General features: G+C 56.9%; 3 protein-coding genes across 3 annotated transcripts; all 3 read left to right on the forward strand.

Moving 5' to 3' along the window:
- Positions 1–361: 361 nt before the first annotated feature.
- Grwd1 (glutamate rich WD repeat containing 1) lies at positions 362–6,279 on the forward strand. Its single transcript, XM_048329619.1, has 7 exons — positions 362–568; positions 1,040–1,157; positions 1,237–1,402; positions 3,125–3,338; positions 3,426–3,568; positions 4,130–4,327; positions 5,635–6,279. The coding sequence occupies exons 1-7, from the start codon at positions 382–384 to the stop codon at positions 5,950–5,952; spliced, it is 1,344 nt and encodes a 447-aa protein (XP_048185576.1). The 5' UTR covers positions 362–381; the 3' UTR covers positions 5,953–6,279.
- Positions 6,280–10,491: 4,212 nt separating this feature from the next.
- Kcnj14 (potassium inwardly rectifying channel subfamily J member 14) lies at positions 10,492–14,314 on the forward strand. The gene is made up of 2 exons (XM_048329620.1): positions 10,492–11,208; positions 13,630–14,314. Exons 1-2 carry the CDS (start codon positions 10,492–10,494, stop codon positions 14,230–14,232), a joined length of 1,320 nt encoding a protein of 439 aa, XP_048185577.1. The 3' UTR covers positions 14,233–14,314.
- Positions 14,315–17,344: 3,030 nt separating this feature from the next.
- Positions 17,345–25,341, forward strand: Cyth2 (cytohesin 2). Its single transcript, XM_048329293.1, has 12 exons — positions 17,345–17,558; positions 19,065–19,212; positions 19,322–19,388; positions 20,014–20,132; positions 21,112–21,192; positions 21,881–21,993; positions 22,081–22,229; positions 22,559–22,670; positions 24,485–24,561; positions 24,653–24,724; positions 24,815–24,969; positions 25,076–25,341. Exons 1-12 carry the CDS (start codon positions 17,540–17,542, stop codon positions 25,161–25,163), a joined length of 1,200 nt encoding a protein of 399 aa, XP_048185250.1. The 5' UTR covers positions 17,345–17,539; the 3' UTR covers positions 25,164–25,341.
- The last annotated feature ends 183 nt before the right edge of the window (positions 25,342–25,524 follow it).

Consider the following 25,524-nt stretch of genomic DNA (forward strand, 5'->3'; position numbering starts at 1 on the left):
TGCCAATAAGCGTTCAAGTCTGCATACATGAATAATTAATTAAGTGGGAAAAGATAGCCCTGGGAATGGGGTGGGGGGGGAGGAAGAGCAGCTGGGAACGCTAGATCTGTAAAACTACGACTCCCAGGAGGTCTTCCCACTGTCACGCGGAAGAACGCCTCAAGGTCACGCGAGTGACACCGTTTCTGCACCCCCAGGCTTCAGGCTGGACCCCCACCACCTCGTTAACCTTTAGTTCTCCAGCTCTCCCTACAGCGCCGTCTCTAATTGGTGGGCCGGGCGGTTTCCGAGGTAACCGCGTTCGAGTGGGCGGGTCTTAGGAGAAAGGGCGAGACCGGAAGTGATGCTTTTATCTAGCGCCGTTGGAGACAGCGTTCCAAAATGGCGGCGCGCAAGGGTCGGCGGCGCACGTGTGAGACTGGGGAGCCCATGGAAGCCGAGTCCGGCGACACAGGTTCCGAGGGTCCAGCTCAGGTCTACCTGCCGGGTCGGGGGCCGCCTCTGCGCGACGGCGAGGAGCTGGTCATGGACGAGGAGGCCTATGTGCTCTACCACCGTGCGCAGACTGGTAGGGCTGGGGGCCCGGGACTCCCTGGGAGTTTTTTCTTTTCTTTTCTTTTTGTTCCTTTCATTTCTTCTTTCTTTTTGTGCTGGTTCTGGGGATTGAACCTAGAACCTCGGCGCTGTCCCTTAGCTTTTGTGCTGAAGGCTGGCACTCTACCACTTCAGGCACAGCTCCGCTTCCGGCTTTTTGCTAGCTACTTGGAGCTAAGAGACTCATGGACTTTCCTGCCTGGGCTGGCATTGAACCGTGAGCCTCAGATCTCAGCCTTCGGAGTAGCTAGGATTACCGGCTTGAGTCAGTGGTGCCTGGCCTGATCCTGGGATTTCTAACTTAAGAGCTGCCTAAGTCCAAAAAAGAAGCTCAGATCTAAGGGTAGTGACATCATTCGGAGACGGCTGGTCTCAGAGGGAGGTCGAGGCTGACATCTGTCCGATCCGACGTTCATCCATCCCCGCCTGTGCTTTTCCTCTCCAGGCGCCCCCTGCCTCAGCTTTGACATAGTCCGAGATCACCTGGGAGACAATCGGACAGAGTTCCCCCTTACCCTTTACCTGTGTGCTGGGACCCAGGCAGAGAGTGCCCAGAGCAACAGGTGAGTGAGGCCTCAGGGCTTTTGATGACTGCCGCCTTCAGCCCCTGGGTTTCTAGCCTCTCTCCTCCACACTCCCCAGGCTGATGCTGCTCCGGATGCACAATCTGCATGGGACCAAGCCACCTCCCTCAGAGGGCAGTGATGAAGAGGAAGACGAGGAGGAAGATGAAGAGGAGGAGGAAGAGCGGAAACCTCAGCTGGAGCTGGCCATGGTGCCTCACTATGGTGGCATTAACCGAGTTCGAGTAGGTGTCCTCCTGAGGAGTCCCTGGAAAATTCTTGGCATAGTTTTGTATTTCTTGTGCATTGTAGTTGTCATTATACACTAGGTGTTGTTTTAGACTGTGGTGACTTTTTCTTTTTTCCACTGGGGTTTGAACTCAGGATCTTGGATTTACCCGCTGATGTTCTACCACTTGAGCCATGCCTCCAGCCTACTTTTTAGAAAGTTTTTAGCAAGGGACAACTCTACTTTTTGGTCATCGATTGGAGTTCAGAGTCTTGGATTTGTCTGCCCGGGCTGGTTTCCTACCTCCTAAGTAGCTGGGATTACAGTTGTGAGCCACTAGTGCCTGGATGACTTTTTTTTTTTGGTCAATTCTTCACTTTTCTCTTAGGTCAAATGGTAACAGTTATAAAACTTTATCTAGTGCTTCTGATCTGAGATTAATATGAAGTACAATAGTGCTTGGTGGGTTTTGTTATGACATTAGTCAGGACCTGTTTGGAGGCTTTTGCTTTTTTCAAAAGTTTGGTTTGGGCCTAATGACACCAGGTCTTGTTCTGTAATCCAAGCTGGCCTCTTTCTTTTTTAAGGTTCTGGGGTTAGAACTCATGCTTGCTCTTTGAGCTTGCTTGCTGAAATGGTGCTCTACCACTTGAGCCATGCTTTCAGTTATAGCTTTTTTTTGCACCAGTCCTGGGGCTTGGACTCAGGGACTGAGCACTGTCTCTGGCTTCTTTTTGCTCAAGGCTAGCACTACCACTTGAGCCACAGCGCCACTTCTGGTTTTTTCTGTGTATGTAGTGCTGAGGAATTGAACCCAGGGCTTCATGCATGCACTCTACCACTAAGCCATATTCCCAGCCCTCCAGTCATAGCTTTTTACTGGCTGTTTTGGAGATTTTTTTTATGTTTTTCAGTCAGGATCTCATGATATAACCCAGGCTACCTATGCAGCCTTAGCTTCCCCACCTAGCCTTTAGTTTGCTTTGAGAACAATTTCAAAGTAACTTTATGCAGGCTAGCATGGAACTCTCATTTCTCTTGCGTCTGCATCCTGAGTAGCTGGGATTACAGGTGGGTACCACTATGCCCAACTGAAGTGGCCTGTTGCCAGCATAGGTGTTGGCTCTGAGGGAGAAAGAACAAGTCAAGAATGAGTCCCCAAGTTTTGAACTCTCAGTGGAGAGCAGGGAGGAATCAGCTCAGGTGTCAGGCTGGCAGAGGTGAGGGTGTCTCCTAATGAGCAAACACAGCAAAGTTCTGTGAGGACTGATCACCAAGCCCTCCGGCTTCTGCAAGGTTACAAGACCAGGAGCCTGGGGCTGGGAATATGGCCTAGTGGTAAGAGTGCTTGCCTCCTATACATGAAGCCCTGGGTTTGATTCCCCAGCACCACATATATAGAAAACGACCAGAAGTGACGCTGTGGCTCAAGTGACAGAGTGCTAGCCTTGAGCAAAAAGAAGCCAGGGACAGTGTTCAGCGCTGAGTCCAAGGCCCAGGCCAAAAAAAAAAAAAGACCAGGAGCCTGAGGCTGCTGGCCTTAACAGCCTCAGTTCCCAGCATGTCGGAGCCTTATCCGCTTTCTCCACTGCCGTCCTTGACCCAGCCTTGCAGGCCCAGTGGGAGCTGTGGTCTGTCCCTGGGGATGGAAGGAACTGCTCTGCTTCTCGAGAGTGCAGGGAGGTTGTAGTCAGCGCCCTGAGCATGCTCTCCCTGTTCACACACCTCTCTCCTCCAGGTGTCGTGGCTGGGCGAGGAGCCCGTGGTTGGAGTGTGGTCAGAAAAGGGCCAGGTGGAGGTGTTTGCACTGCGGAGACTTCTGCAGGTGGTGGACGACCCCCAGGCCCTGGCAGCCTTTCTCCGGGATGAACAGGCCCGGGTGAAGCCCATCTTCTCCTTTGCTGGCCACATGGGGGAGGGCTTTGCACTTGACTGGTCCCCCCGGGTGCAAGGTAAGTCCCTTTGGTTTGTACACAGTTCAGGGAGGGAGCAGGGTCTGCCATGAGCCGTAGCATCACATCCTTTCCTGGCCCTCCCAGGTCGCTTGCTGACTGGGGACTGTCAGAAGAACATCCACCTCTGGACACCCACCGACGGTGGCTCCTGGCACGTAGATCAGCGACCATTTGTGGGACATACACGCTCTGTGGAGGACCTGCAGTGGTCACCAACTGAAGACACGGTGAGGGAAGGCTGGGAGCTGGACACCTGGCTGAGGGAAGCAGGCTAGGGATCTAGAATCTGGGGTCTTGATGAAGAGTGGGCCGAGCTAAGAGCCTGGCAGAGATTTGGTTTGCAGTTTAATATCTAGGCAGAGAGACATTAAAAGAGACAGGACCAAGAATAGTAGTGCACACCTGCAATCCCAGCTACTTGGGAGGAGATCAAACTTAGGTTCAATGCTAGCCTAGACAAAAATTTAGCAAGACCTCATCTCCAACAAATAGGCAAGGCAAGATGGTGTGCATATATAATACTAGCATATGCAGGAAAGGGATAGGAGGAGGACTGAGGTCCAAGTCCACCCTGGGCAAAAGCGTAAAAGACTATCTGGAAAATAACTAAAGCAAAAACTGATTAGAGGTGTGGCTCAAGTGGCAGAGCACCTGCCTAGCAAACATGAGTACCTGAGTTCAAATTCCTGTACCACCAAAGGAGGGTAGAAAAGAGTGGAGCCCATCAACCACTAGTTCTGATTTGGGGGTTACACCTGCACACTTGGACTTTGCTCCCCCTTGCCTAGGTGTTTGCCTCCTGCTCAGCTGACGCCTCCATTCGCATCTGGGACATCCGGGCAGCCCCTGGCAAAGCCTGCATGCTCACCACAGCCACTGCACATGACGGAGATGTCAATGTCATCAGCTGGAGCCGCAGGGAGCCTTTCTTGCTCAGTGGGGGTGATGATGGAGCCCTCAAAGTCTGGGATCTGCGGCAGTTTAAGGTAATCTCCTGTCTTGGACACCTGGCGGCTGGAGAAACCATTGGAATTTGTAGGGGTTTTCCTTTGTTAGTCATGGGGCTTGAACTGTGCGCCTGGGTGCTAAACCTGGGCTCTTCAGCTCAAAGCTCTTCCACTTGAGCCACAGCGCCACTTCCAGTTTTCTGGTGGTTAATTGGAGATTAAGAGTCTCATGGACTTTCCTGCCTGGGCTGGCTTTGAACCGCCATACTCAGATCTCAGCCTCCCGAGTAGCTAGCACTGGCGTGCACCTGGCTAGAAGTTTTCCCTCTTAAGTGGCCTAGTGGTCTTACTCACCAGAGCTGGGAATGCCTCTGGGATTGGAGCCCAACACTTTCCTCATATAGATAAGGAAACTGATGCTAGAGATAGGATAGGTGTGACGAGTATGGAGCCATTCACTCCATCCACCCTGTGAACAGTTGATTTTTTTTTTTCTGGTTTTTGTTTTTGTTGCCAGTCCTGGGTGTAGACTCAGAGCCTGAGCACTGTCCCTGGCTTCTTTTTGCTCAAGGCTAGCACTCTACCTCTTGAGCCACAGTGCCACGCCCGGATTTTTTCTGTATATGTGGTGCTGAGGAATTGAACCCAGGGCTTCATGTATACGAGGCGAGTACTTTACCTCTAAGCCACCTTCCTATCCCTGTTTAGGTGTTTGCTTTTGTTTTTGTTTTTAAGACAAGGTCTTGATAGATAATGCAGTCTGGCATCAATCTCACAGTCCTGTTCTAGATTTGTGAGTGCCAGGTTTACAGGTGTGAACCACCATGCCTGACCCACAGCTAAGTGAGAAGTTGACTTGAGCTGAGAGGCTCCTTGGACAAGGGACTGCTGTCTTTTTGGACAAAACCTGGGCTTTGCCTGGCTCTGTTCCTTCACTGCATGGCTGTGTCATCAGCTCTGTAGGATCAGCCCTGGGAAGCTTCCAGAGCTACCTGCTGTCATCCATCCAGGGGCTCCTGGGGCTGTTGGACTCCTGCTGCTTTGGCACTGTAGGCCTCTAGAGTGTTGGGGGCTGCTACTCTGCCCCTTCAGAGCCTGCACTTTGCACAACAGCTGGTAGAGCTGGGATGACCTCGCCTTTATAGCAAGGGAAACAGGCACACCAGGGCCAAGCAGAAGCAGGGCTGCTCTCTCTGCAGGTAAGATCACAGGTCCCAGCAGCCCCTGGGACCAAAAACCTTCCCCATCACTCTTGCTGAGTCCTTTTGTGTCTTGGGAGCTGGGGGGAAGCTCAGGGATCCTAGGACTGACCCCCATCCTCGACTGACCCCCATCCCCTCCCACAGTCGGGCTCCCCAGTGGCGACCTTCAAGCAGCACATGGCCCCCATTACCTCTGTGGAGTGGCACCCCCAGGACAGCGGGGTCTTTGCTGCCTCGGGTGCGGACAACCAGATCACACAGTGGGACCTGGCGGTGGAGCGGGACCCTGAGGCGGGCGACACCGAGGCTGACCCCGGGCTGGCAGCACTGCCGCAGCAGCTGCTGTTCGTACACCAGGGGGAAACAGACCTGAAGGAGCTGCACTGGCACCCACAGTGCCCGGGGGTTCTGCTCAGCACCGCTCTGTCGGGCTTCACCATCTTCCGCACCATCAGTGTCTGAGCCCGCCACCCAGACCCCAAGCCTTCCTCCCGCAGAGCCACAGAGCAAGTGACCTCTGCAGCCAGCCCCCGGGAGGGGCTTGTGCTGCCCACGGACGTGATGGGTTCTGGTGGGTTTGTGTTTTCCGAAGGACAAAGGCCCCACTTTCACCAGACTTGGATGACCAGGTGTGGCCTGAGGCAGACTTCTGACCTTTGTGGCCAGTCTCCCCAGAGACTTAAAGGGTTTTGCCACATCTGCCCCAAGATTGGGGTGTGGGTTCTGCCTCTGGCCTGTTGGGTGTGTGGGTAAGAGACCCCTAAGAGTCAATAAAACCCAGTGTGAGGACTCAGGGGTGGACAACAAGCCTGGCCTGGTCCCTGTGAGGAGAGCCAAGCCAGGCCTCGGGGAGCTGGCACCCAGCTGTCCCTGGGCTGCCAGGCCGGGCGGCCTCGGGACATCCTGTTCTGCTCGTCCCCGCCTCAGCCTGGTGGGTGCCCTGCTCTGACTTCTGCATTGCTCTGTCTGGAGGCAGACCTGGATCTGGGAAGGGGTCTCACCCTCACAGGGCCCCACCTCACTCATGTTCATCTGGGGGGACCCAGGCCCCTTTTCTCTTTTCTCTGGGTCATCTCATTCCTTGTGGCCTAAACCATGGCATCTCCATGGCTCCCTGCCGCCCAGCCTCTGCACCTACTCCAGCCTGCCTGGGCTGCTGCCCAGTGCCCTGCCTGGCCAGCCTCCCGCCTCCGCCCCCCTCTGCGGCTCAGCCTGCCCCGCCCCGCCCCGCCCCTGCCCAGCTGATCCACTGTGGCTCAGGGCAGTCGCCCAGCACAGCCCCTCCTGACACCTGAAGAGGCATCCGGCCCTCAGGCCACTCAAAGGAGCCCCCAGCGCAGGGCATGGGGGTGGGCTGCCCCGCCAGGTACGTGTGCCTCCCCTCCACTTGCGGCCTGCCTCCGTGCCACCCACCTCCCTCTGCACCCACATCCTCAGCAGCCGCTCTAGCCCAGCAAAGCTCCCTCCGGCCCAGCTCCCCATCTCCAGCCGTGACCCCAGCTGTGTCGCCCCTACCCCGCAGCCCTGGCCTCTGCCTGGTTCTGACCTCTCCATGTCCTCCAGTGGCTCCTACTCCCCACTCCTGTTCCCTGTCCTCCCTGGGTCTCTCTCTGGTCCTCTAGCCCCCTCTAAACCTTTGCCCCCTCTCTCTGGGGCTCTGGCTCTCTCCCCCCTTCCTCTCCCTCTGGGTCTGTCCCTCTGAGCCCCTTCCCAGTCTCCTGGCACCATCAAGTCCTGTGTCTGCCCTCCAGCCTGCTGTGCCGACCCCACTGGTCAGTGGGGAGGAGGGGGGACCCTAAAGGCAGTGTTGGTTTCAGGGGAGGAGAGGGCGGGGTTCCTCCGCCCCAGATTATACCGTGACTTTGACACGAAGTTGAAGCACCTTAAGCCCTAGCTCCTTTATATGGAAACATTAAGCTGCTCTTGCAGGTCAGGTGGAAGAGGGGGGGTCAGGGCCGGGATCCTCTTCCTCCCCTCCTGCCCCGTGGAGGGGGAGGGTGGGCGTTGGTCATGTTGGGTGCCCCCCACATGGTGGGCCAGCCACAGGCTGTGAGCCTGTTACCCAGCTGTGCCTCGGGGTGATGCCCCGGACCCTCCGGCATCCTTGGCAGTGAGGTGAGTGAGCCATGGGGTGTCTGTAGACACTGGCCATGGGCCTGGGTCTCCCACTGTCCTCCTGGGGTGCTGGTGCAAATTGGGGGGGGGGGGAAGCAATCCAGAAAGCCAGTTCAGGCTGCAGATCTGCCTCGGGTTGATGGTGAGAAAGGCCCAGGTGCCTCAGCTCTGCTGTGAGTGGGCCTGCCGTCCCGAACCCTCCTATGGCCGGATGGTCGTGCAGGAGGGGTGCAGAGCTTCAACAGGGAACCCTGCTGGCACCAAACCATCCTGACAGCGGCTTAGCTGGGGCCTCCAGACCCTGCCAAGGAGCCTGTGGGGTCTGCACCATCTGGCAGTTAACACGAAATGATTCAGTCTCAGCCAAATCCCACCTGCCTCCCCAGGTGTGAGTGGCCCTTGAAGTCCCTGGAGGGCAGTGAGGCCTGCAGGGCCACAACCAGCCTCCCCTTCCTCCCCACCCCATGGGGATGAGGTTCCCCAAACTGCAAATGAGAGGAAAGGCCGGTCATGGGTGGCACATACCTGTCATCCCAGCACTTGGGAGGGGGCTAAGACAAGATACTGAGTTCAAGGCAGGACTGAGTTGCATAGCCAGACCCTGTCTTTAAAAGAAAGAAGTAGGTGGCTCACATCTGTTGTCCTAGCTACCCAGGAAGCTGAGATGTGAGGATCATGGTTCAAAGCCAGCCTAGATAAGACTGTAACACCCTTACAATTAGCCACCAAGAAAGATTGGAAGTAGAGGTGTGGCTCAAGTGGTAGAGCACCAGCCATGAGTGAACGAAAAGCTAAGGTACAACATCTAGGCCCTGAGTTGAAGTCCCAGGATTGACCAGCATCAAAAACCAAAACCTGGAGGCTCAGGAAGGGTTTCAGCCTGCCCCTGTCCTACAGCTGGTGAGTGTCCAGGCCAAGATATACCCCACAGCTGCCTGATTCCAAAGTCTGGAAATACCTAGCACGGTACAAGGAGCCATTCCAGGACTCAACTCATACCAGAGCCCACCATACTGCAGTCCCTGGTATGAAGAAGCATCCTGTTTCCATACTGCCAGTGTTCCTAGCTGCTCAGGAGGCTGAAGTCAGAAGGATTGTGGTTCAAGGCCAGCCTGAGCATGTAGTGTATTCATAAACCTTTGTTGAATGGCAGTTCTTTCATACAACTACATAAAGGTAATGAGTTCTTAAAAAATAATGGCTGGGCATGGTAGGAGACTCCTGACAGCTATGTGAAAATAGGGAACAGGAAGTCTCAAGTCAGCCAGCTTGTACGAGAGACCCAATTTGAAAACAGAAAAGGACTGTGGGGGCATGCATTACAATGCCTTCCTATCATAGGGAGGCCAAGTTCAAACTCCAGCATTGACACACAAAGTATATTGTATCAGCTTGACCTTTTCCATGTTTGTGTCAGGGTCTCTAACCCAGGCTGGCCTTAACTCATTATCTTCCTGCCCAACAACCTCAAGCGCTGGCATTACAGGTGTGTGACTGCCACGCCTGATTGTGCTGAGTGAAAAATTCAGCTAGTAGTTGTATCTGCCTTTGCCCTTAGGAATGAAGGGATGTGTGCACACTTCAGATGGACATTTCTTCTCACTCCTGGGTAGAGAGATGGATGGGAATTGCTGTGATTTCCACTGGGGCTGCACAATTCCCAGTCTCCAAGGGTAGTGTAGGATAACACCATCCTGACAAACACAGGTGCTCTCCCACTGCAAGCCCCCACCCCTGGGTGGTGCGATCCAAGGCAATCAGATTCCTTTCACTTTGTTGGTGCTTAGGGCTGAATCCAGGACTACTACTGAGCTCCACACCCAGCCTCTGTGGCTAGAATCTGCATTTCCCTGATGACTGATGCTCTGACCTCTCTCAAGTGCTCATCCATTGGCCATTTGCACACTCTTTGCCTGCTTTGTTTTTCCAGGCCTGAGGGTTGGGCCTAGGTCTTGCACAAGTACACTACCACTGAGCTCTTTTCAGTTACACCTACACATTTATGCATACATACATATTTTCTCTATAGGTACATAATTACATACCTTTTTGGCAATATGTGAGCTTGAACTCAGCCTCAGGCTTGGTAGGCAGGTACTCTACCACTTGAGTCATAAACCTGACTATGAATTACACATTTATGAATTCTTTTGGTCAGTTGTAGGGCTTGAATTCAGTGCCTAGGCCCTATCCCTGAGTTGTCTTTTATTCAAGGTTGACACTCTTCCACTTTGAGCCACACCAGCACTTCTGGTTTTATGGTTGGTTGATTGGCAATGTCTCACAGACCTTCGTGTCTGAGCTGGCTTCAAATCTTGATCCTCATAGCAGTCTCCCAATGACTAGGATTACGAGCCTGAGCCACTGGAGCTGGGCTTGTCTATATTTACTACTTATTTTAGGGGGTGCTGGGGCACTTGCTTGGTAGGCAGATGCTCCATCATTTCATCATATTGAACCCCATCCCTCAGGGCTATTGGGGTTTTTTGTGGTCAGTCATGGGGCTTGAACTTGTGGCCTGGGCGCTGTCCCTGTGGTTTTTTGGCACCACAGTGCCACTTGGGTTTCCTGATGGCTAGTTGATAAGCGTCTCACAGACCTTCCTGTCAGTTGGCTTCGATCGTGATCCTCAGATGGCAGCCTCCTGAGTAGCTAGGATTCCGGGCGTGAGCCACCGGTGCCAGGCTCCTCTCCACTTCTTGGAGAAGCTGGGATCCCGGCTTGTGGTGGGTCCCCACACTCCGGCCCACCCCGGAGAATGCAGCCCGCATCGCCACCCCATGACCCACGTCTCCTCCCCACAGATCTGGGGCGCCTGCCCCCTGCTAGGCCGCGCAGCCCGAGGAGGAGGAAGAAGAGCCGGAGGACGGGGTTCCGCCCCGCCCCATGGGCCTGGCTGGGGCCCTGCGCCGCCTGAGCGGCGCGGGGGATCCGGGGCCGGGGTTAGGGCCAGGCCGGGCTGACCCGGAGGCCGGGCCGGGGCCGTGCGGGAACGGCTGGGCCCCGGCGGGCGCGGGTGCGGGCTCGCGGCGCCGCGGGCGCTTTGTAAAGAAGGACGGGCATTGCAACGTGCGCTTCGTGCACCTGGGCGGCCAGGGCGCGCGCTACCTGAGCGACCTGTTCACCACGTGCGTGGACGTGCGCTGGCGCTGGATGTGCCTGCTCTTCTCTTGCTCCTTCCTGGCGTCCTGGCTGCTCTTCGGCCTGGCCTTCTGGCTCATCGCCTCGCTGCACGGCGACCTGGCCGCGCCGCCGCCGCCCGCGCCCTGCTTCTCGCAGGTCGCCAGCTTCCTGGCCGCCTTCCTCTTCGCGCTGGAGACGCAGACGTCCATCGGCTACGGCGTGCGCAGCGTCACCGAGGAGTGCCCGGCCGCCGTGGCCGCCGTGGTGCTGCAGTGCATCGCCGGCTGCGTGCTCGACGCCTTCGTCGTCGGCGCCGTCATGGCCAAGATGGCCAAGCCCAAGAAGCGCAACGAGACGCTGGTCTTCAGCGAGAACGCCGTGGTGGCGCTGCGCGACCGCCGCCTCTGCCTCATGTGGCGCGTGGGCAACCTGCGGCGCAGCCACCTGGTGGAGGCCCACGTGCGGGCCCAGCTGCTGCAGGTGCGCGGGGCGGGGTGTGGGCGCGAGGGTCCCCGCCCCCGTGTCCCCCACAGGGCCCCTGGCAACCTGGAGTGTTTGTTCCATGAGCCACTGGCTCTTGGAGACGTAGACTCAGGAGACAGGTCTGGTGGTGGTTTGCTTCCAGTGCCAGTCCTGAGGCTTGAACTCAAGCCCTGGGCTCTGTCCCTTAGCTTTTATTCCAGGCACTCTACCACGTGAGTCACATCTACACTTTGGGGTTGAGAAACAGGAGTCTCACCCGCCAGGTACACCGGGCACTGGGTTCACACCTGTACTGGGGGCTCATACCTGTAATCCTAGCTACTCGAAGCTGAGGATCATAGTTCAAAGCCAGCCCTGACAAGAAAGTCCGGGAGATTCTTATCTCCAGTTAACCACCCAGAAAATCAGAAATGGAGCTGTGGCTCACAGTGGTAGAGCACTAGCCTTGCGCAACAAAGCACAGAGATAGCGCTAGGCCCTAAATTTAAGCCCCATGACAAACAACAACAACAAAAAAAACCATAAAACTGTCTTACAGCCTTTTCTGCCAGGCTAGCTTTGAACCCTGATCCTCAGTGGCTACGATTGTAGGTGTGAGCCCCTGGCTGACAGGTGTGTTCTTGAGACAACTTCAAGGACCACCCTCCCACATAGTAAACTGAGATGTCACCTTTCTGTGGGGGACCACGTGACCTTTCCAGGGCTCAGGTTCACAGCTCCCAGCAGACACTTGACACATCCCAATGGCTGCATCTTGGAGCCCAAGACCAGCCGCACTTAGGCTGGTAGAGATGAGGAGCACGGGGCCAGAACTTTTGGTAGTGCTAGGGTTTGAACCTAGGGCCTTGAGGCACATGCTCATCCTCTTGAGCCAGGTCCTCAGCTCTTTTGTTTGTGAAACAGAGTCTTTCTAACTCTGCCCAGCTGTGTTTGAACTCACCATGTTCCTGCCTCTACCCCTGGAGTAGCTGGGATTACAGGCATGTACTACCATGCACATCTTAGAAAACACTCCATCTTTTGTTATTTTGCTTTGTTTTGGGATTGAATTTAGGGCCTCCAGCTCTTAGGGGAACACTCTCCCACCTGGGCCAATCCCCAGTCCTTGAAAAGTACTCTTTGTCCCAACCCTGTGGTCAAATTGTTCAAACAAAGGCTGGGAACATAGCCTAGTGGCAGGGTTGGATTTCCCAGCACCACATGTGTAGAAAATGGCCAGAGGTGGCGCTATGGCTCAAGAGGTAGAGTGCTAGCCTTGAGCAAAAAGAAGACAGTGCTCAGGCCCTGAGTTCAAGCCCCAGGATTGTCAAAAAAAAAAAAACAAAAACTTGTTCAAACGAGCAGGGTGCCAATGGCTCACACCTGTAATCCTAGCTCCTCGGGAGGCTGAGATCTAAGGATCATGATTCGAAGCCAGCCTGAGTGGGAAAGCCCATGAGACTCTTACCTCCAATTAACTACTAAAAAACCAGAAGTGGAGCTGTGGGCCAAAGTGGTGGAATGCTGGTCTTGAGCAAAAGAGCCCAGGGACGCTGCCCAGACCCAGAGTTTAAGCTCCATCACCAACCAAAAAGAAAAAAAAAAATGGTTCAGGTATCCTGGTCCCCAATGCACTGGGGATGGGGCTGGTGGGGAGGCTGCAGCTGCCTTTGTCCAAGTGGAACCACTTAACCCTGGGCTGAGGGTGGATTTGAGGTGACAGGAGGACTCTGTTACCATGGGAATTACAACTCCCAGAAGCCCTTGGGGTCCTCAGTCAGCTGCTAGAGAGAGGTGCCTAGCCCCCACCTGGGGCTCACCTGAAGGAAAGTGGGATGCAGACTTAGATTGTCCTAATTTCTCTTTTTGTCATCCTAGTTTATCTTTCTCCCACATGTTAATGACTTTTTTTTTTTCCTATCCCTCCTCATCCTCCAATCTTCAATGTTGTCCCTCTGGTCCTCTTGTGCCCTCCTTCCCTTTTTCTATCAACGAACCCTGCCTGAGTCTGTGTTTTCCATGTTTATCCCTGGGTTTCTGTCTGCTGTCCCTTTCTTTGGATCACCACCCTCCCCTTCTCTCTGCCTCTCTGGGTCTGTGTCCTGCTTCCTCTCCCTGGTTCTCCCTCCGACCCCTCCACCCCCATTTCTCTGGATCTCTGTGTCTGCCTCTCTTTTGTTGGCTTTCTGTTCCCCTCTTTCTGCTCTTTTACTGTCTGTCTGGGTGTCTGTCTGGGTCTCTATCCTCCTTCGTCTCCACCTTTCTCTCTGGCCTCTTGCTCTGGGTGTCTGTTCCTTTCTTCCCCGAATCCATCTTTACCCATGCCTCAATCTCTCCACCATCTTGGCTTCTTTCTGTGCATGTCTATTCCTTCCTGCCTTGCATTCTGTCTCTGTCTGGCTGCCTCCCATCTGGCTCTGGTCCTTGCCTTCTTCTCAGCCCCGAGTGACCCCGGAGGGGGAGTACATCCCACTGGACCACCAGGATGTGGACGTGGGCTTTGATGGAGGCACGGATCGCATTTTCCTGGTGTCACCCATTACTATCGTGCACGAGATCGACTCCTCCAGCCCGCTGTATGAGCTGGGCCGTGCCGAGCTGGCCCAGGCAGACTTTGAGCTGGTGGTCATCCTAGAGGGTATGGTGGAGGCCACAGCCATGACCACACAGTGCCGCTCCTCTTACCTCCCCGGGGAGCTGTTGTGGGGCCATCGCTTCGAGCCTGTCCTCTTCCAGCGTGGTTCCCAGTATGAGGTTGACTATCGCCATTTCCATCGCACTTACGAGGTCCCCGGGACGCCGGTGTGCAGTGCCAAGGAGCTGGACGAGCGTGCAGAGCAGGCTTCCCACAGCCCCAAGTCCAGCTTCCCTGGCTCTCTGGCTGCGTTTTGTTATGAAAATGAACTTGCTCTCAGCTGCTGCCAGGAGGAAGAGGATGAGGAGGAGACCAGGGAGGAGCCTGAGCCGGAGGCAGAAGACAGGGCTGCCAGCCCTGGAGATCTCACACCAACCCTGCCACTGACCTTGACCCTGCCTCCTTGACCCCAGCAGGTGTCCCCATCCCCACTGGTGCCCCCTTCCCAGAAGGAGCAGGACGGAGAGAACAGCCCCTCTGCTGGGATGCAGGCAGGCATTTCCCTAAGACCAAAGGCTTCCTGGGGGGCAGGGCGGAGTGGTGGTGAGCTGGTGAGGGAGGTCCTGCTGTGCCTAGTGGACCAACCAGGACATCTTGGGGACCCCTCTATGAGCCCAATTCCTGAGTTTTTACCTGAGCTAAGGGATCCAGGATTCTAGGCCACCCAAGAGGCGAGGCCTATTGGTTCTAGTTTTCTCTTTGTGGCTGGGCCTAGATGTGGAGCAGCGTCAGAAACCAGTGGTAGAGATGGTGGCCTCCTGGGAGGAAGCCAGCAGCTCCTGATCAGCAATGACAATCCAGAATCTCTAGGTCAGGCTTGATTCAGCCAACTAAGAAGCAAACCATTCATTCTGTAGATCACTGCTGAAGGGGAGGTTGTGGATGGCTGCAAGGATTCAAGGCCATCTCAATTTACCAAAGACGAGGATATGGCAACCACATGGAAAGTAAATACGTTGTGGTTCCAGAAAGTCCATGAGTTCAGATTCTGTGTGTTCAGGTTGATCACTAAGTACTGGTGATTCTAGAACAGTTTGGCCTGGAGACAAATGTGAAAACTGTGCCGGATCATGTTTCTAGAATACATGCAACAGTGGGTTGTCTGTGGCTTTAGAAGGACCAAGAACTCCAAAAAACATCCAGCTGAGGGGATAAATGCTGCTTCTAAATGCCCCACAGGGTGGTTTGGGTTTTTGTTGGAAGTGCCATTCTAGAACGTCCAAAGGAATTGAGATTCTGAGAGCTGCTCCCTGAATCAGAGCTGAGGATTCTAGTGTCTGCAGTCCACTGGGTCCACTTTGCTCCGTGGAGCGCACAATCCACGCTAGACTACTCTCCGTGACTACTTGTGGTTCTGAAATGCCAAAGGGAATTGTGGCCCCAGGGATCCAGTCGCCCATTTCCAAAGCCTGGAAGTTCTCCCTGCCTCCAGGTTAATGGGTTGGCAGTTCCAGGAGGGGAACTGGAGTAGCAGCATTTCGGGGCTGACCTAGCAAGTGAGGGCTCAGCTGAGACCCCGCAGTTCACAGGACTGATGAGTGGGTAAGGGGCAGGGGAGACCCAAGGCTGGTGAGTCTTGAATGTTCTGGAATACTCTTATCTAGTTATGTGTCTCTATTTCTTAATGATGTTATACATATGTATATTATATTATATATATATATAAATACAGGTATCTATTTTCTTCCCTGGTTCCTCCAGCAAGGTTGGACTGACTCAAAGTAAATTAGATTGGAGTCCTTTTCAAGGATTCAGAAAAACTAAATCCAAAGTTCCCCAGATTTACTCTTGGATTTTGCACACACCACTTTTTGCTTTCTGCTTCTGTGCCCCCCTCCCCCCACCTTTGGACAATTCATTCCCCTTGTAGCCTCCATTTCCCCATCTGCAAAAATAGGGCATCGGATCTTGGTGTTTTTCCAGCAGGGTAATTCCTCACTTCTGAGAGGCTGGGCAAGGAGGGGTGCAGAGCCTGGGGTGTCCCAACCAGCCCACCACTTAGGTTTTACAACACATGGCCTTGGGGGGGGGGGCTTATCTTGAAGCCTGGCTCTGAACTTGAGTGACTGAGTCACAGGGGATAATTTGGGCTGTGGCTAAGGGCCAGGGTCACCATCTCCCTGGTCCAGCTCAGGAGGCTGGGAAGAAGGAGGCCGCTCAGAACAGACCTGGGGGCTTCCCACTGTGAGGAAAGTAGGCATTTTAGCCATTGACAAGTCCCCAGATTAAAGACCTGGGCAGACATCTGTGTGTTTCTGGGGCACACGGGTCCTTGGGTCCAACCTCTGTCAGAGCTGTCATCAACCTAAGTGCCCAAGCGGCTGGGAGCCAGCCGCAGGGGAAGTCAGTGCCGGGAAGAGGCGGCAAGTTCCCACCCTGTGTCCTGCACGGAGGTGGCCACCAACCTGCCAAGTTCTGCATCAACCCACATCCCCTCTTCTGGCTCCCCTTCTCTTTATCCTTCAGAATCCCCAGCTAAGAACCGGATGGGATTAATTAGCTGGCAGTCCTCCCAGCTCCGTGTCTGGGGCAGGAATGGGGACGGTGGATGGAGACCCAGGGGTGGGTCAGGCTGTTTGGTGGGGGTCAAGGGTGAAGGCGGCGGGGAGGGGGACCTATCCGGAGGGAAAGAGGGTGGAGGCTGGGCCGGCCCCATCCGGGTCACCCTGGTGGCGCAAGGCCACTGGAAAGGTCAGCGAGGTTAGGAGGATCCGTGTCTAATCCCAAGGCTTAACCAGGCCCTGGCCCTGAATCCAGCCCCACCTGCGCAGCCCCACAGCGGCAAATGAGGACGAGTCCTGGCCACCGTTAGGGCGCGTCGTTTCGAGGGCCCCCGCACCAGTGTTCAAGTGTTCCGGGCCAGGAGGAACCAGAGGAGGGGCCAGGGGAGGGGGCTCGGATGTGAAAGGAGAACGGTGAAAGGATTTGAAGAAGCCCGGTGGGCAGGAGGGGGAGGGCTCGCCATCCCTTCCCGGTGGTTCTGTAAGAGGCTGGGGAGAGGGGCTGAGAAGGATGGGCTGGGCAAAGGGAGACCACAAGAGAAGGCCAGCGCGGCTGCCGGTTGCTTGGCAACCGCGGTGGTCAAAAGGCAGCGTGGACAGCCAGGAGGCGTGGCTCAGGGTAAGAGTCCACAGTTGCGGCCCCGCCCCTAGCAACAAGACTAACAAAGTCCCGCCCCCTAGCAACGTCCCACCAGAGCCTCGGCTTGCCTGGCCGGACTTCTTGCGCAGGCGCAGTCCTCTCTGCACCCAGTGCCTTCTCCCGCCACCCCCACCCCCACCCCACAGCCACTCCTTTCTGGGGGTTCTCATTGGAGGGCACGCCTGCCAAAGGCTTTCTTTTGTTTCGGAGGCAGGACTTGGAGACCTCCCTTTACTCCGATTGGTCCCGCAGGCCGTCTCCTTTCAGCCCGGACATTGCTACATTTACTTCTTGTGTGTCTATTGGTCTGAGCGGCGACCCTTCAATGTCGGGGGCGGAGCAGGCGAGACAGCCCTCCGCGGATTGGCCAGGGTTAAGGCGAGGGGGCGGTGCCTAGCGGCCGGGCGGTTGGGCAGTGCAAGCGGAGTCTTTTCAGCGCTGAGGACTGGCGCTGAGGAGGCGGCGGTGGCTCCCGGGGCGTTTGAGCGGGCTCACCCGAGCCCGCGGGCCAACGCGGATCCAGGCCCGGCCGGCGGGACAGCTCCGGACTCTCCGCGGGCCTTCCTAGCCGCCATGGAGGACGGTGTCTATGGTAGGTCGGGGCGGCGCTCGGAGCGTTTCTTCTGGAACGTTCCCCACAGCGCGCGCTAGCCCCGGGGTGGCCTCGCGTTCCCCTCGTCCCGGGGCCGCCGGGCCTTGGAGGGGCGCGGGACGGGTTTCCGGCGGGCCTGGCGCGCGGGGCGTTCCAGGCCATTGTTTGGGCCGAGCCCGCTTCCGGCGGCGGCGGGAGGGGCGGGAGGGGCGGGAGGCGGGGCGGGAGGCGAGGCGGGGCCGGGGGCGGCGGGGCGGGGCCGTTCGCGCCCGCGGCGCCGGCGGGGTCGCCCAGTGGGGAGGGGCGGGGGGGGGGGACACCGAGATCTACCGGTGCTGAGAGCACCGGCTCCCCGAAGGCAAAGCCCGGCACGTTCGGGGCCGCGTCCTGCCCCTTCCGAGTTCTTCTTTGGAGCTGACATTCGCTTTCCCCCTCGGGGTCACTTTACACGGACACCGGGGTCCCGGCCACCCCTCCCACTTTTATGGAGCGGCTCAACCGAGGCCTCGGCTCCCGCCCGAGTAATTGACCGCCACGTTCACACCTCCAGCTCTCTCTTGCCCTACACCTAAGTGCTCAGGCTCCTTCCCTCCTGCCCCCCAGATTTAGGAATCTGGGCCCCAAGTTCCTTCCTGCTCCAAGGACTAAGGGCCCAGGCCTCCCCCAGACCCACTTCCTCTCCTACCCCTGCCCCGTTTGCCCCCAGATTGCAGAAACTTCGGTTCCTAGGCCCCCAGAACTGATTCCTTTCTGGTTTGGCAGGGCGCGGGGGGGGGGGTGAGGGGGGTAGAGGGGAGTCTGCCAGTACTAGAGCTTGAACTCAAGGCCTGGGCCCTGTCCCTGAGTTTTTCTTCAAGGCTAGCTCTTAACCACTTGGAGCCACAGCTTCATTTCCAGCTTTTCAGTGGTTAACGGGAGATAAGAGTGGTGTCAGGGACTTTCCTGCCCAGGCTTGCTTAGAACAGTAATTGTCAGAACTCTGTCTCCTGAGTAGCTAGGATTACAGGCATGAGCCACCGGTACCCAGTCAGAACCCAGCCAGATTCCTCCTCCTCCTTTTTTTTTGCCAGTCCTGGGGCTTGAACTCAGGGCCTGAGCACTGTCCCTGGCTTCTTTTTGCTCAAGGCTAGCACTCTACCACTTGAGCCACAGCTCCACTTCTGGCTTTTTCTATACACGTGGTGCTGAGGAATCAAATCCAGGGCTTCACGTATGCAGGGCAAGCACTTTACCTCTAGGCCACATTCCCAGTCCAGAACTGTTTCCTTTTTTTATTATTGCTGTTGTTTTTGGCCAGTCCTGGGGCTTGGACTCAGGGCCTGAGCACTGTCTTTGGTTTCTTTTTGCTCAAGGCAAGCACTCTACCTCTAGAGCCACAGCACCACTTCTGGCTTTTCCTGTGTATGTGGTACTGAGGAATCGAACCCAGGGCTTCACACATGCTAGGCAAGCACTCTACTGCTAAGCCCCAGAATGGGTTTCTTAAACCCTGTCCCTGGCCCCCAGAACCCCCGGATCTGACTCCGGAGGAGCGGATGGAGTTGGAGAACATCCGGCGGCGGAAGCAGGAGCTGCTGGTGGAGATCCAGCGCCTGCGGGAGGAGCTTAGCGAAGCCATGAGCGAGGTGGAGGGTCTGGAGGCCAATGAGGGCAGGTGAGGTCTGGGGCCAGCAGCTTGGAGGGCAGGGGTTTGGCCAGGGCCAGACATGGCCAAGCTTTGACCTTTGACCCCCTGTTCCCTTCCCTTGCTCTGCCCCTTGCAGTAAGACCTTGCAGCGGAACCGGAAGATGGCCATGGGCAGGAAAAAATTCAACATGGACCCCAAGAAGGTGCTGGCAAACCACAGGGCTGGGATCCACCAGGCAGATATCCCCACAAGGGTTCATCACCTCCTGCTTCCAGAGGGGTGATGGGTGCCTATCCCCAGATTCAGATACTGGCTGGCCATTTGTTTGGGAGTCCCTGGCCAGGTGGACGCCCATTTGCTGAGGTCTCTCAAGGGTTCTAGGCACCCTCCCACAGAGGGCATAGCCAGAATCCACAGAGAACTGACCAGCTTGCTCTGGGCACAGGAGTGGGGACTAGACACAGGCACCACAGTTCAGAATAAGATGTCCTTGTGGTGGATGTGTCTCTCCCACACAAGGGAGCCAGAGGATTGTCCAGTCTAGCCTGAGAGGCCATGTTCACCACCCTGATAGGCTGTGGTCTAGTAACCAGGTCTCACTGTATTCTTACCTGAGACCCTTGGAGGTTGTGCAGTCTTTTCGCAAACATGCTCTGAGCATCTGTTCCCTGCTGGCCTGGCCCGGGTACTAGAATCCATGAGGCAGGCCAGAGGGACAGGCCACAAGCGGAGCCAGGTACTGTCTGTAATGGTTGGGGGGGGGGGCGGGTCCAGGAGCAATGGCTTTCTGGCCTCTGCACTGACTGAGACCCAGCTCCACCCACCAGGGCATCCAGTTCTTGGTGGAGAACGAGCTCCTGCAGAACACACCAGAGGAGATTGCCCGCTTCCTGTACAAGGGCGAGGGGCTGAACAAGACAGCCATTGGAGACTACCTGGGGGAGAGGTGAGCCTGCCAGGCTTTGCCCCTACACTTCACACAGTGGAGCAGCCTCCCCAAGGGTGGGTCGACTTGGGGGTGCAGGGACTTTATGTGGGGTGAGTGTTCTGACTGAGGATGGAATAGGGCATGGGGGTGTCTGCGGGGAGCATAGACACCCTTGCTGCTCTCCAAGGAGCTGTGGGGTCCCACAGGGGTGGCCGGGAGTCAAGGGGCATGGGCCTGGGGGGTGGATGCCTGGGACCCAGTAGGGTTAGTCTTGTGACTCTCTGGGAGCTGTATCTAGGGAGAGTGGGGGGACACTGGAGGGGTGACAGTGGGTGGTCGGCATTTGCGCTGCATATCTCCAACTTTGTTGTTAGTGGTGGTGGTGGTCATGGGGCTTAAACTCAGGGCCTGGGTTCTGTCCCTGAGCTTTTTTGCTGAAGGCTAGCATTGACTCACTGTGAGCCATAGCTCCACTTCATTTTCTGGTGGTTAATTACAGATAGAGGCTCATGGACTTTTCTGCCCAGGCTGGCTTTGAACCTTGATCCTTAGATCTCAGTCTCTTGAGTAGCTGGGATTCAGGTGTGAGCCTGAGCGCCTGGCTGCATCTTCCACTTTTACAGATCCAGAGAACCAGTGTTCCCAGGTTGCATATTCTTCGTAGAGTGCTCCCACCCCAGCCTGGGCCATTAGTAGGACCAACACTTTACCTGTGATGTGTAAGAAGAGCATAGCCGGGCACCAGTGGCTCACTCCTGTTAGAATCCATGAGACTCTTATCTCTAATTAACCACAGAAAACAGAAGTGACACTGTGGCCCAAAGTGGTAGAGCACTAGCTTTGAGGGAAAAAGCTCAGGAACCGAACCCAGGCCATGAGTTCAAGCCCCACGACCAACAACAAGAAAAGGTGTAGCACCTGTGCCTGGCCTCCTCCCTGCTACCAGTCCAGGTCCCCAGGCTCTTTGCACTGTGTAATCTTTGAACTAATCCTCCAGGGAAGAGCTGAACCTGGCAGTGCTCCATGCTTTCGTAGATCTGCATGAGTTCACCGATCTCAACCTGGTGCAGGCCCTCAGGTGAGCGGGATGGTGAGGAGGCTGTGATGCGCCCGTCAGGGCTTCCTTAGTTGCACGTGACAGGCCCTCCTCAGGAGGGTCACTAAGGAATTGATTGCCCCATGTCAGAGCCTCCTTCAGGAATAGCTGGATCCAGGTCCCCAAATGCAGTTAGGAAGTCAGCCTGGAGGTGCTTGCCATTTGCTAGCCTGACTCTCCAGGGGCCCTCCTCCATGACAGCAGAAGCCCCTGCTAAGTCACCCTGCTGAGTCACCTTGGTGGAAAAAGAAGGCTGTATCATAGGACACCTGGTGTCCTATGACCCATGTTTATTGGTCACATGGGGTCCCATGTCTGAACAATAGTTGAGCCCAGAAGGTTGGCATTTCTTTTGTCATTGGTTGAGGGACTTGAACTCAGAGCCTGGGTTCTGTCACTGAGCTCTTCAGCTCAAGGCTAGCTCTCTACCACTTTGAGCCACAGTGCCACTTCCAGTTTTCTGGTGGTTAATTGGAGATCAGAGTCACAGGGACTTTCTTGCCCAGGCTGGCTTTGAACCGTGATCCTCAGATTTCAGCTTCCCGAGTAGCTAGGATTACAGGCATGAGCCACGGGCACCTGGATAGGTTGGCATTTCTGATAGGCTAGATCCTAACAGACTGTGGGGAGGGGTCTTCCCTCCCTGATACCCCTGCCTGGCCCACCCCAGGCAATTTCTATGGAGCTTTCGTCTCCCTGGAGAGGCCCAGAAAATTGACCGCATGATGGAGGCCTTCGCCCAGCGATACTGCCTGTGCAACCCTGGGGTCTTCCAGTCCACAGGTGGGGCGACTACCAGGTCTAAGTGGGGGAGGGAGCAGGGAGGGCTGGGGCCGGGCTCCAAGTAGTCACCTGTTCCATCCGGTGCAGACACCTGCTACGTGCTGTCCTTCGCCGTGATCATGCTGAACACAAGCCTGCACAACCCCAATGTCCGGGACAAGCCCGGCCTTGAGCGCTTCGTGGCCATGAACCGAGGCATCAATGAGGGCGGGGACCTGCCCGAGGAGCTGCTGCGGGTCAGCCCCCTTCCCCTGCCCCCTCCCCGTGGCCCCTAGCACCTCCCTAACCCTGAGCTGGCTGGCCTGACTCAATTGGGGGAGGAGTAGGTGGATCTGTCCATCTGTCTGTGTTGACAGTCTCTCATTTCTGTGCCTGCCTCTGCCCTTGGGTTCTCTTTTCCACTTCTCAGTGTCATTTTTCCCATTTGCCCCAGTGTCATTTCTCCCCTTCCTGGGGTTCCCTCTGCTCCCCCATCTCCATGCCGTGGTCAGCCCCCCACCCCCCTGCCCCTTGCGTAGCCCCTGAGGGCCCCAGGCCTTGCTGACCTGCCCCTTCCAACCTCTAGAACCTCTACGACAGCATCCGGAATGAGCCCTTTAAGATCCCGGAGGATGACGGGAATGACCTGACCCACACCTTCTTCAACCCCGACCGGGAAGGCTGGCTCCTTAAGCTGGGTACGGCCCATGCTCACCCCTCTGCCACCCCTCTAGGGGAAACTGAGTGGCCTGGGTTAGGACTCAGTGCCCTGTGGCCTGAGGAAGTGGTTAGGCCTCTCTAAACCTGGTGTGAAAATAAGCAAGTGTAGCAACCCATCTCTTCCACAAAAGAGTGTGGAGCCTTCTGTGGCTATGCCCTGCCCTGGGCCCCAAAGCTGCTGGGAGAAGTGGGCATCCCAGTCTGTGGGAGGCATCAGCTTCATCATTGTGTAGCCATGGTGGCCCGTGGCACTGGGGAGGACGCCCCCCCTTGCCAGAGGGGCTCCTGCCTTAGCCGGGAGGGGGAGGGCACAGCCTGTGAAAGGCTGGACACAGGAGCAGGTTGCAGTCGCAACACTGGGATGGGAGCAGTGTGGCCCTTGTTACCCTGGCGCACCAAGGTTGTCCGGCACCCGACTTGACTCTTGTCTAGCCCTGTTTTGGACTCTGTAGCTAGGGTGGCTTTTATAGGAGACATGGTGAGTGAGCCGCTCTGAGGAGGCCCCAGCGGGCTCCCTAGCAGGGCTGAGTCAGAGGGTCCCCACCTTGGCAAGAATTGTGCCTTTTTCTTTTTTCTGTCAATCGTGGGGCTTGAACTCTGGGCCTGGGCACTGTTCCTGTGCCCAAGGCTAGAACTCTGCTACTTGAGCCACAGTGCCACCTCCGGTTTTCTGGTGGTTGCCTGGGCTAGCTTTGAACCACAATCCTCAGACCTGTCTCCTGGGTAGCTAGGATTACAGGCATGCACCCCCAGCACCTGGCACTTTTTTCTAGTGCTGATCCTGGGGCTTGAACTCAGAGCCTCACACTCCTGCCCAGCTTTCTTGCTCACGGCTGGCATGGCAGTCGAATCGCCTGCAGTTGGGCTTTGCTAATTAATTGGAGATGGAGTCTGGCATGCTAGACTACCTTTGAACCACAATCCTTAGATCTCAGTCTCCTGAGTTGCTGGGATTACAGAAGAGCCACTGGCGCCCAGGAAGAGAATTGTGCCCATAGAGCAAGATGCTGCCCCCAAGGGTGTCGGCCTGCACATCTCAGCCAGGCGTGCTGTTGTCCGTCTGTAAATCCAACTTTTGAGGGCAAAGTTATTAGCAAGGCTCTGCCTCACAAACAGAATGGCGAGGGCCAGGTCTGGCGAGAGGGAAGATGGGAAGTTGGGGTGCCCTTGCCGCCCCTGCGTGCCGGGTGGGCATTGGTGCCGCAGTGTGACCCCACCACAGAGTGAAGGGCGCCCACGGGCTCTCCCTCTTCCCAGCCCCGCGGGCCCCGGCCCGTGCCTCGTCAGGGCCCCCCTTCTGTCTGTGGGGGATGCGGAGGCCGCGGCGCCCCGGGGGTGGGGGGGCCTGCCTGGGGGGGTGACGCCGGCAGCGGGGCGGAGTCGGCCGCGCTGGCTCCCCAGTGGATGTAACCGGTTTTCTTCCCCTCTCTCCCGCCCCGCTGCTTCTCTGGCTCTGCTCTGTCCGCCTTTTCTGTCGCTGCGGCTCTGGGGCCCCCACTCTGCCTTCCCTCTGCACCCGGGCCTGCCTGCTTTCTTGCTGTCCGCCCCAGGAGGTAGGTACCCAGCCGGCCCGGCCCTCGGGCCTCGGGCCTCGGGAGGGGGCTAGGGCCGCGGCCCGAGCCGGGGGTGGGCCCTTCCCTGGGGTCTGGCTGGTCCCCACCGTCCCCGCTTGCTTGCCTTCGCGCCTCCTCTGTCCTAGGCCGCGGCCGCTCCGCCCCAGAGGCCCCGCCTCCCCGGAGGCTCCGCCCCCGGAGGCCCCGCCCCTGAGCCCGGCCCTCCCCTTCCCTTGCAGGGGGCCGGGTGAAGACCTGGAAGCGGCGTTGGTTCATCCTCACCGACAACTGCCTCTACTACTTCGAGTACACCACGGTGGGTGTGGGGGCAAGGGCTGGCTGGCCGGGGCCCGAGGCCGGGGAGGTGGGACGAGAGTCCTGAGCCAAGCCTGCCCCCGCTCCCGCAGGACAAGGAACCCCGGGGCATCATCCCGCTGGAGAACCTGAGCATTCGGGAGGTGGACGACCCCCGGAAGCCGGTGAGACTGGAGGGGGTCCCCTCATGCGCCCCAGCCCCTGACCATGGCCGGGTCCTGCATCCCGACCCCCACCCCTCCCTTTGCCCGCAGAACTGCTTTGAGCTCTACATCCCCAACAACAAGGGGCAGCTTATTAAGGCCTGCAAGACGGAGGCCGATGGGCGCGTGGTGGAGGGCAACCACATGGTCTACCGCATCTCCGCCCCCACGCAGGAGGAGAAGGATGAGTGGATCAAGTCCATCCAGTGAGCCTGCGGCCCCGCTGAGGGAGGGGTCTGGGGTCTTGATCTCTGGGTCTGAGGGAGGAGGCTAGGCCTGGCTTCTGGCCCTCATGTACTCCTTCCTGTTCAGGGCCGCAGTGAGCGTGGACCCCTTCTATGAGATGCTAGCAGCAAGGAAGAAGCGGATTTCGGTGAAGAAGAAACAGGAGCAGCCCTGACCCGTCCCCAAGTCCATTATTTATTTTGGAGCTGCCCCGCCCGGGTGGCCGGACCCCTGGGCCCTGGGGCTATGGATCCTGGTTCCCCCATTTGGAAAATTCACCTCTAGCTCCTCTCTCCTTCTTTGTAATCAACACACTGTTGGTAATCTTAATATTAATGAACCTCTTGCGCCTGCAGATCCCCTCATTCCTTGGCGTTGGCAGAGCTGAGATGCTGGGGTTCTGTGTACTTGGCATGGGGGAGGGATGGTGGGTCCAGGAGGGGCCCCATGTACTTTCCCAGAATCCCATGGGCCTGACTAGAATTGCCCGGTGCTGGGGGCGGCCCTTGGAAGTTGATGCCTGTGATCACCAGCTG

This window comes from Perognathus longimembris, chromosome 20, assembly GCF_023159225.1.
Source record: "Perognathus longimembris pacificus isolate PPM17 chromosome 20, ASM2315922v1, whole genome shotgun sequence".
Taxonomy (NCBI): domain Eukaryota; kingdom Metazoa; phylum Chordata; class Mammalia; order Rodentia; family Heteromyidae; genus Perognathus; species Perognathus longimembris.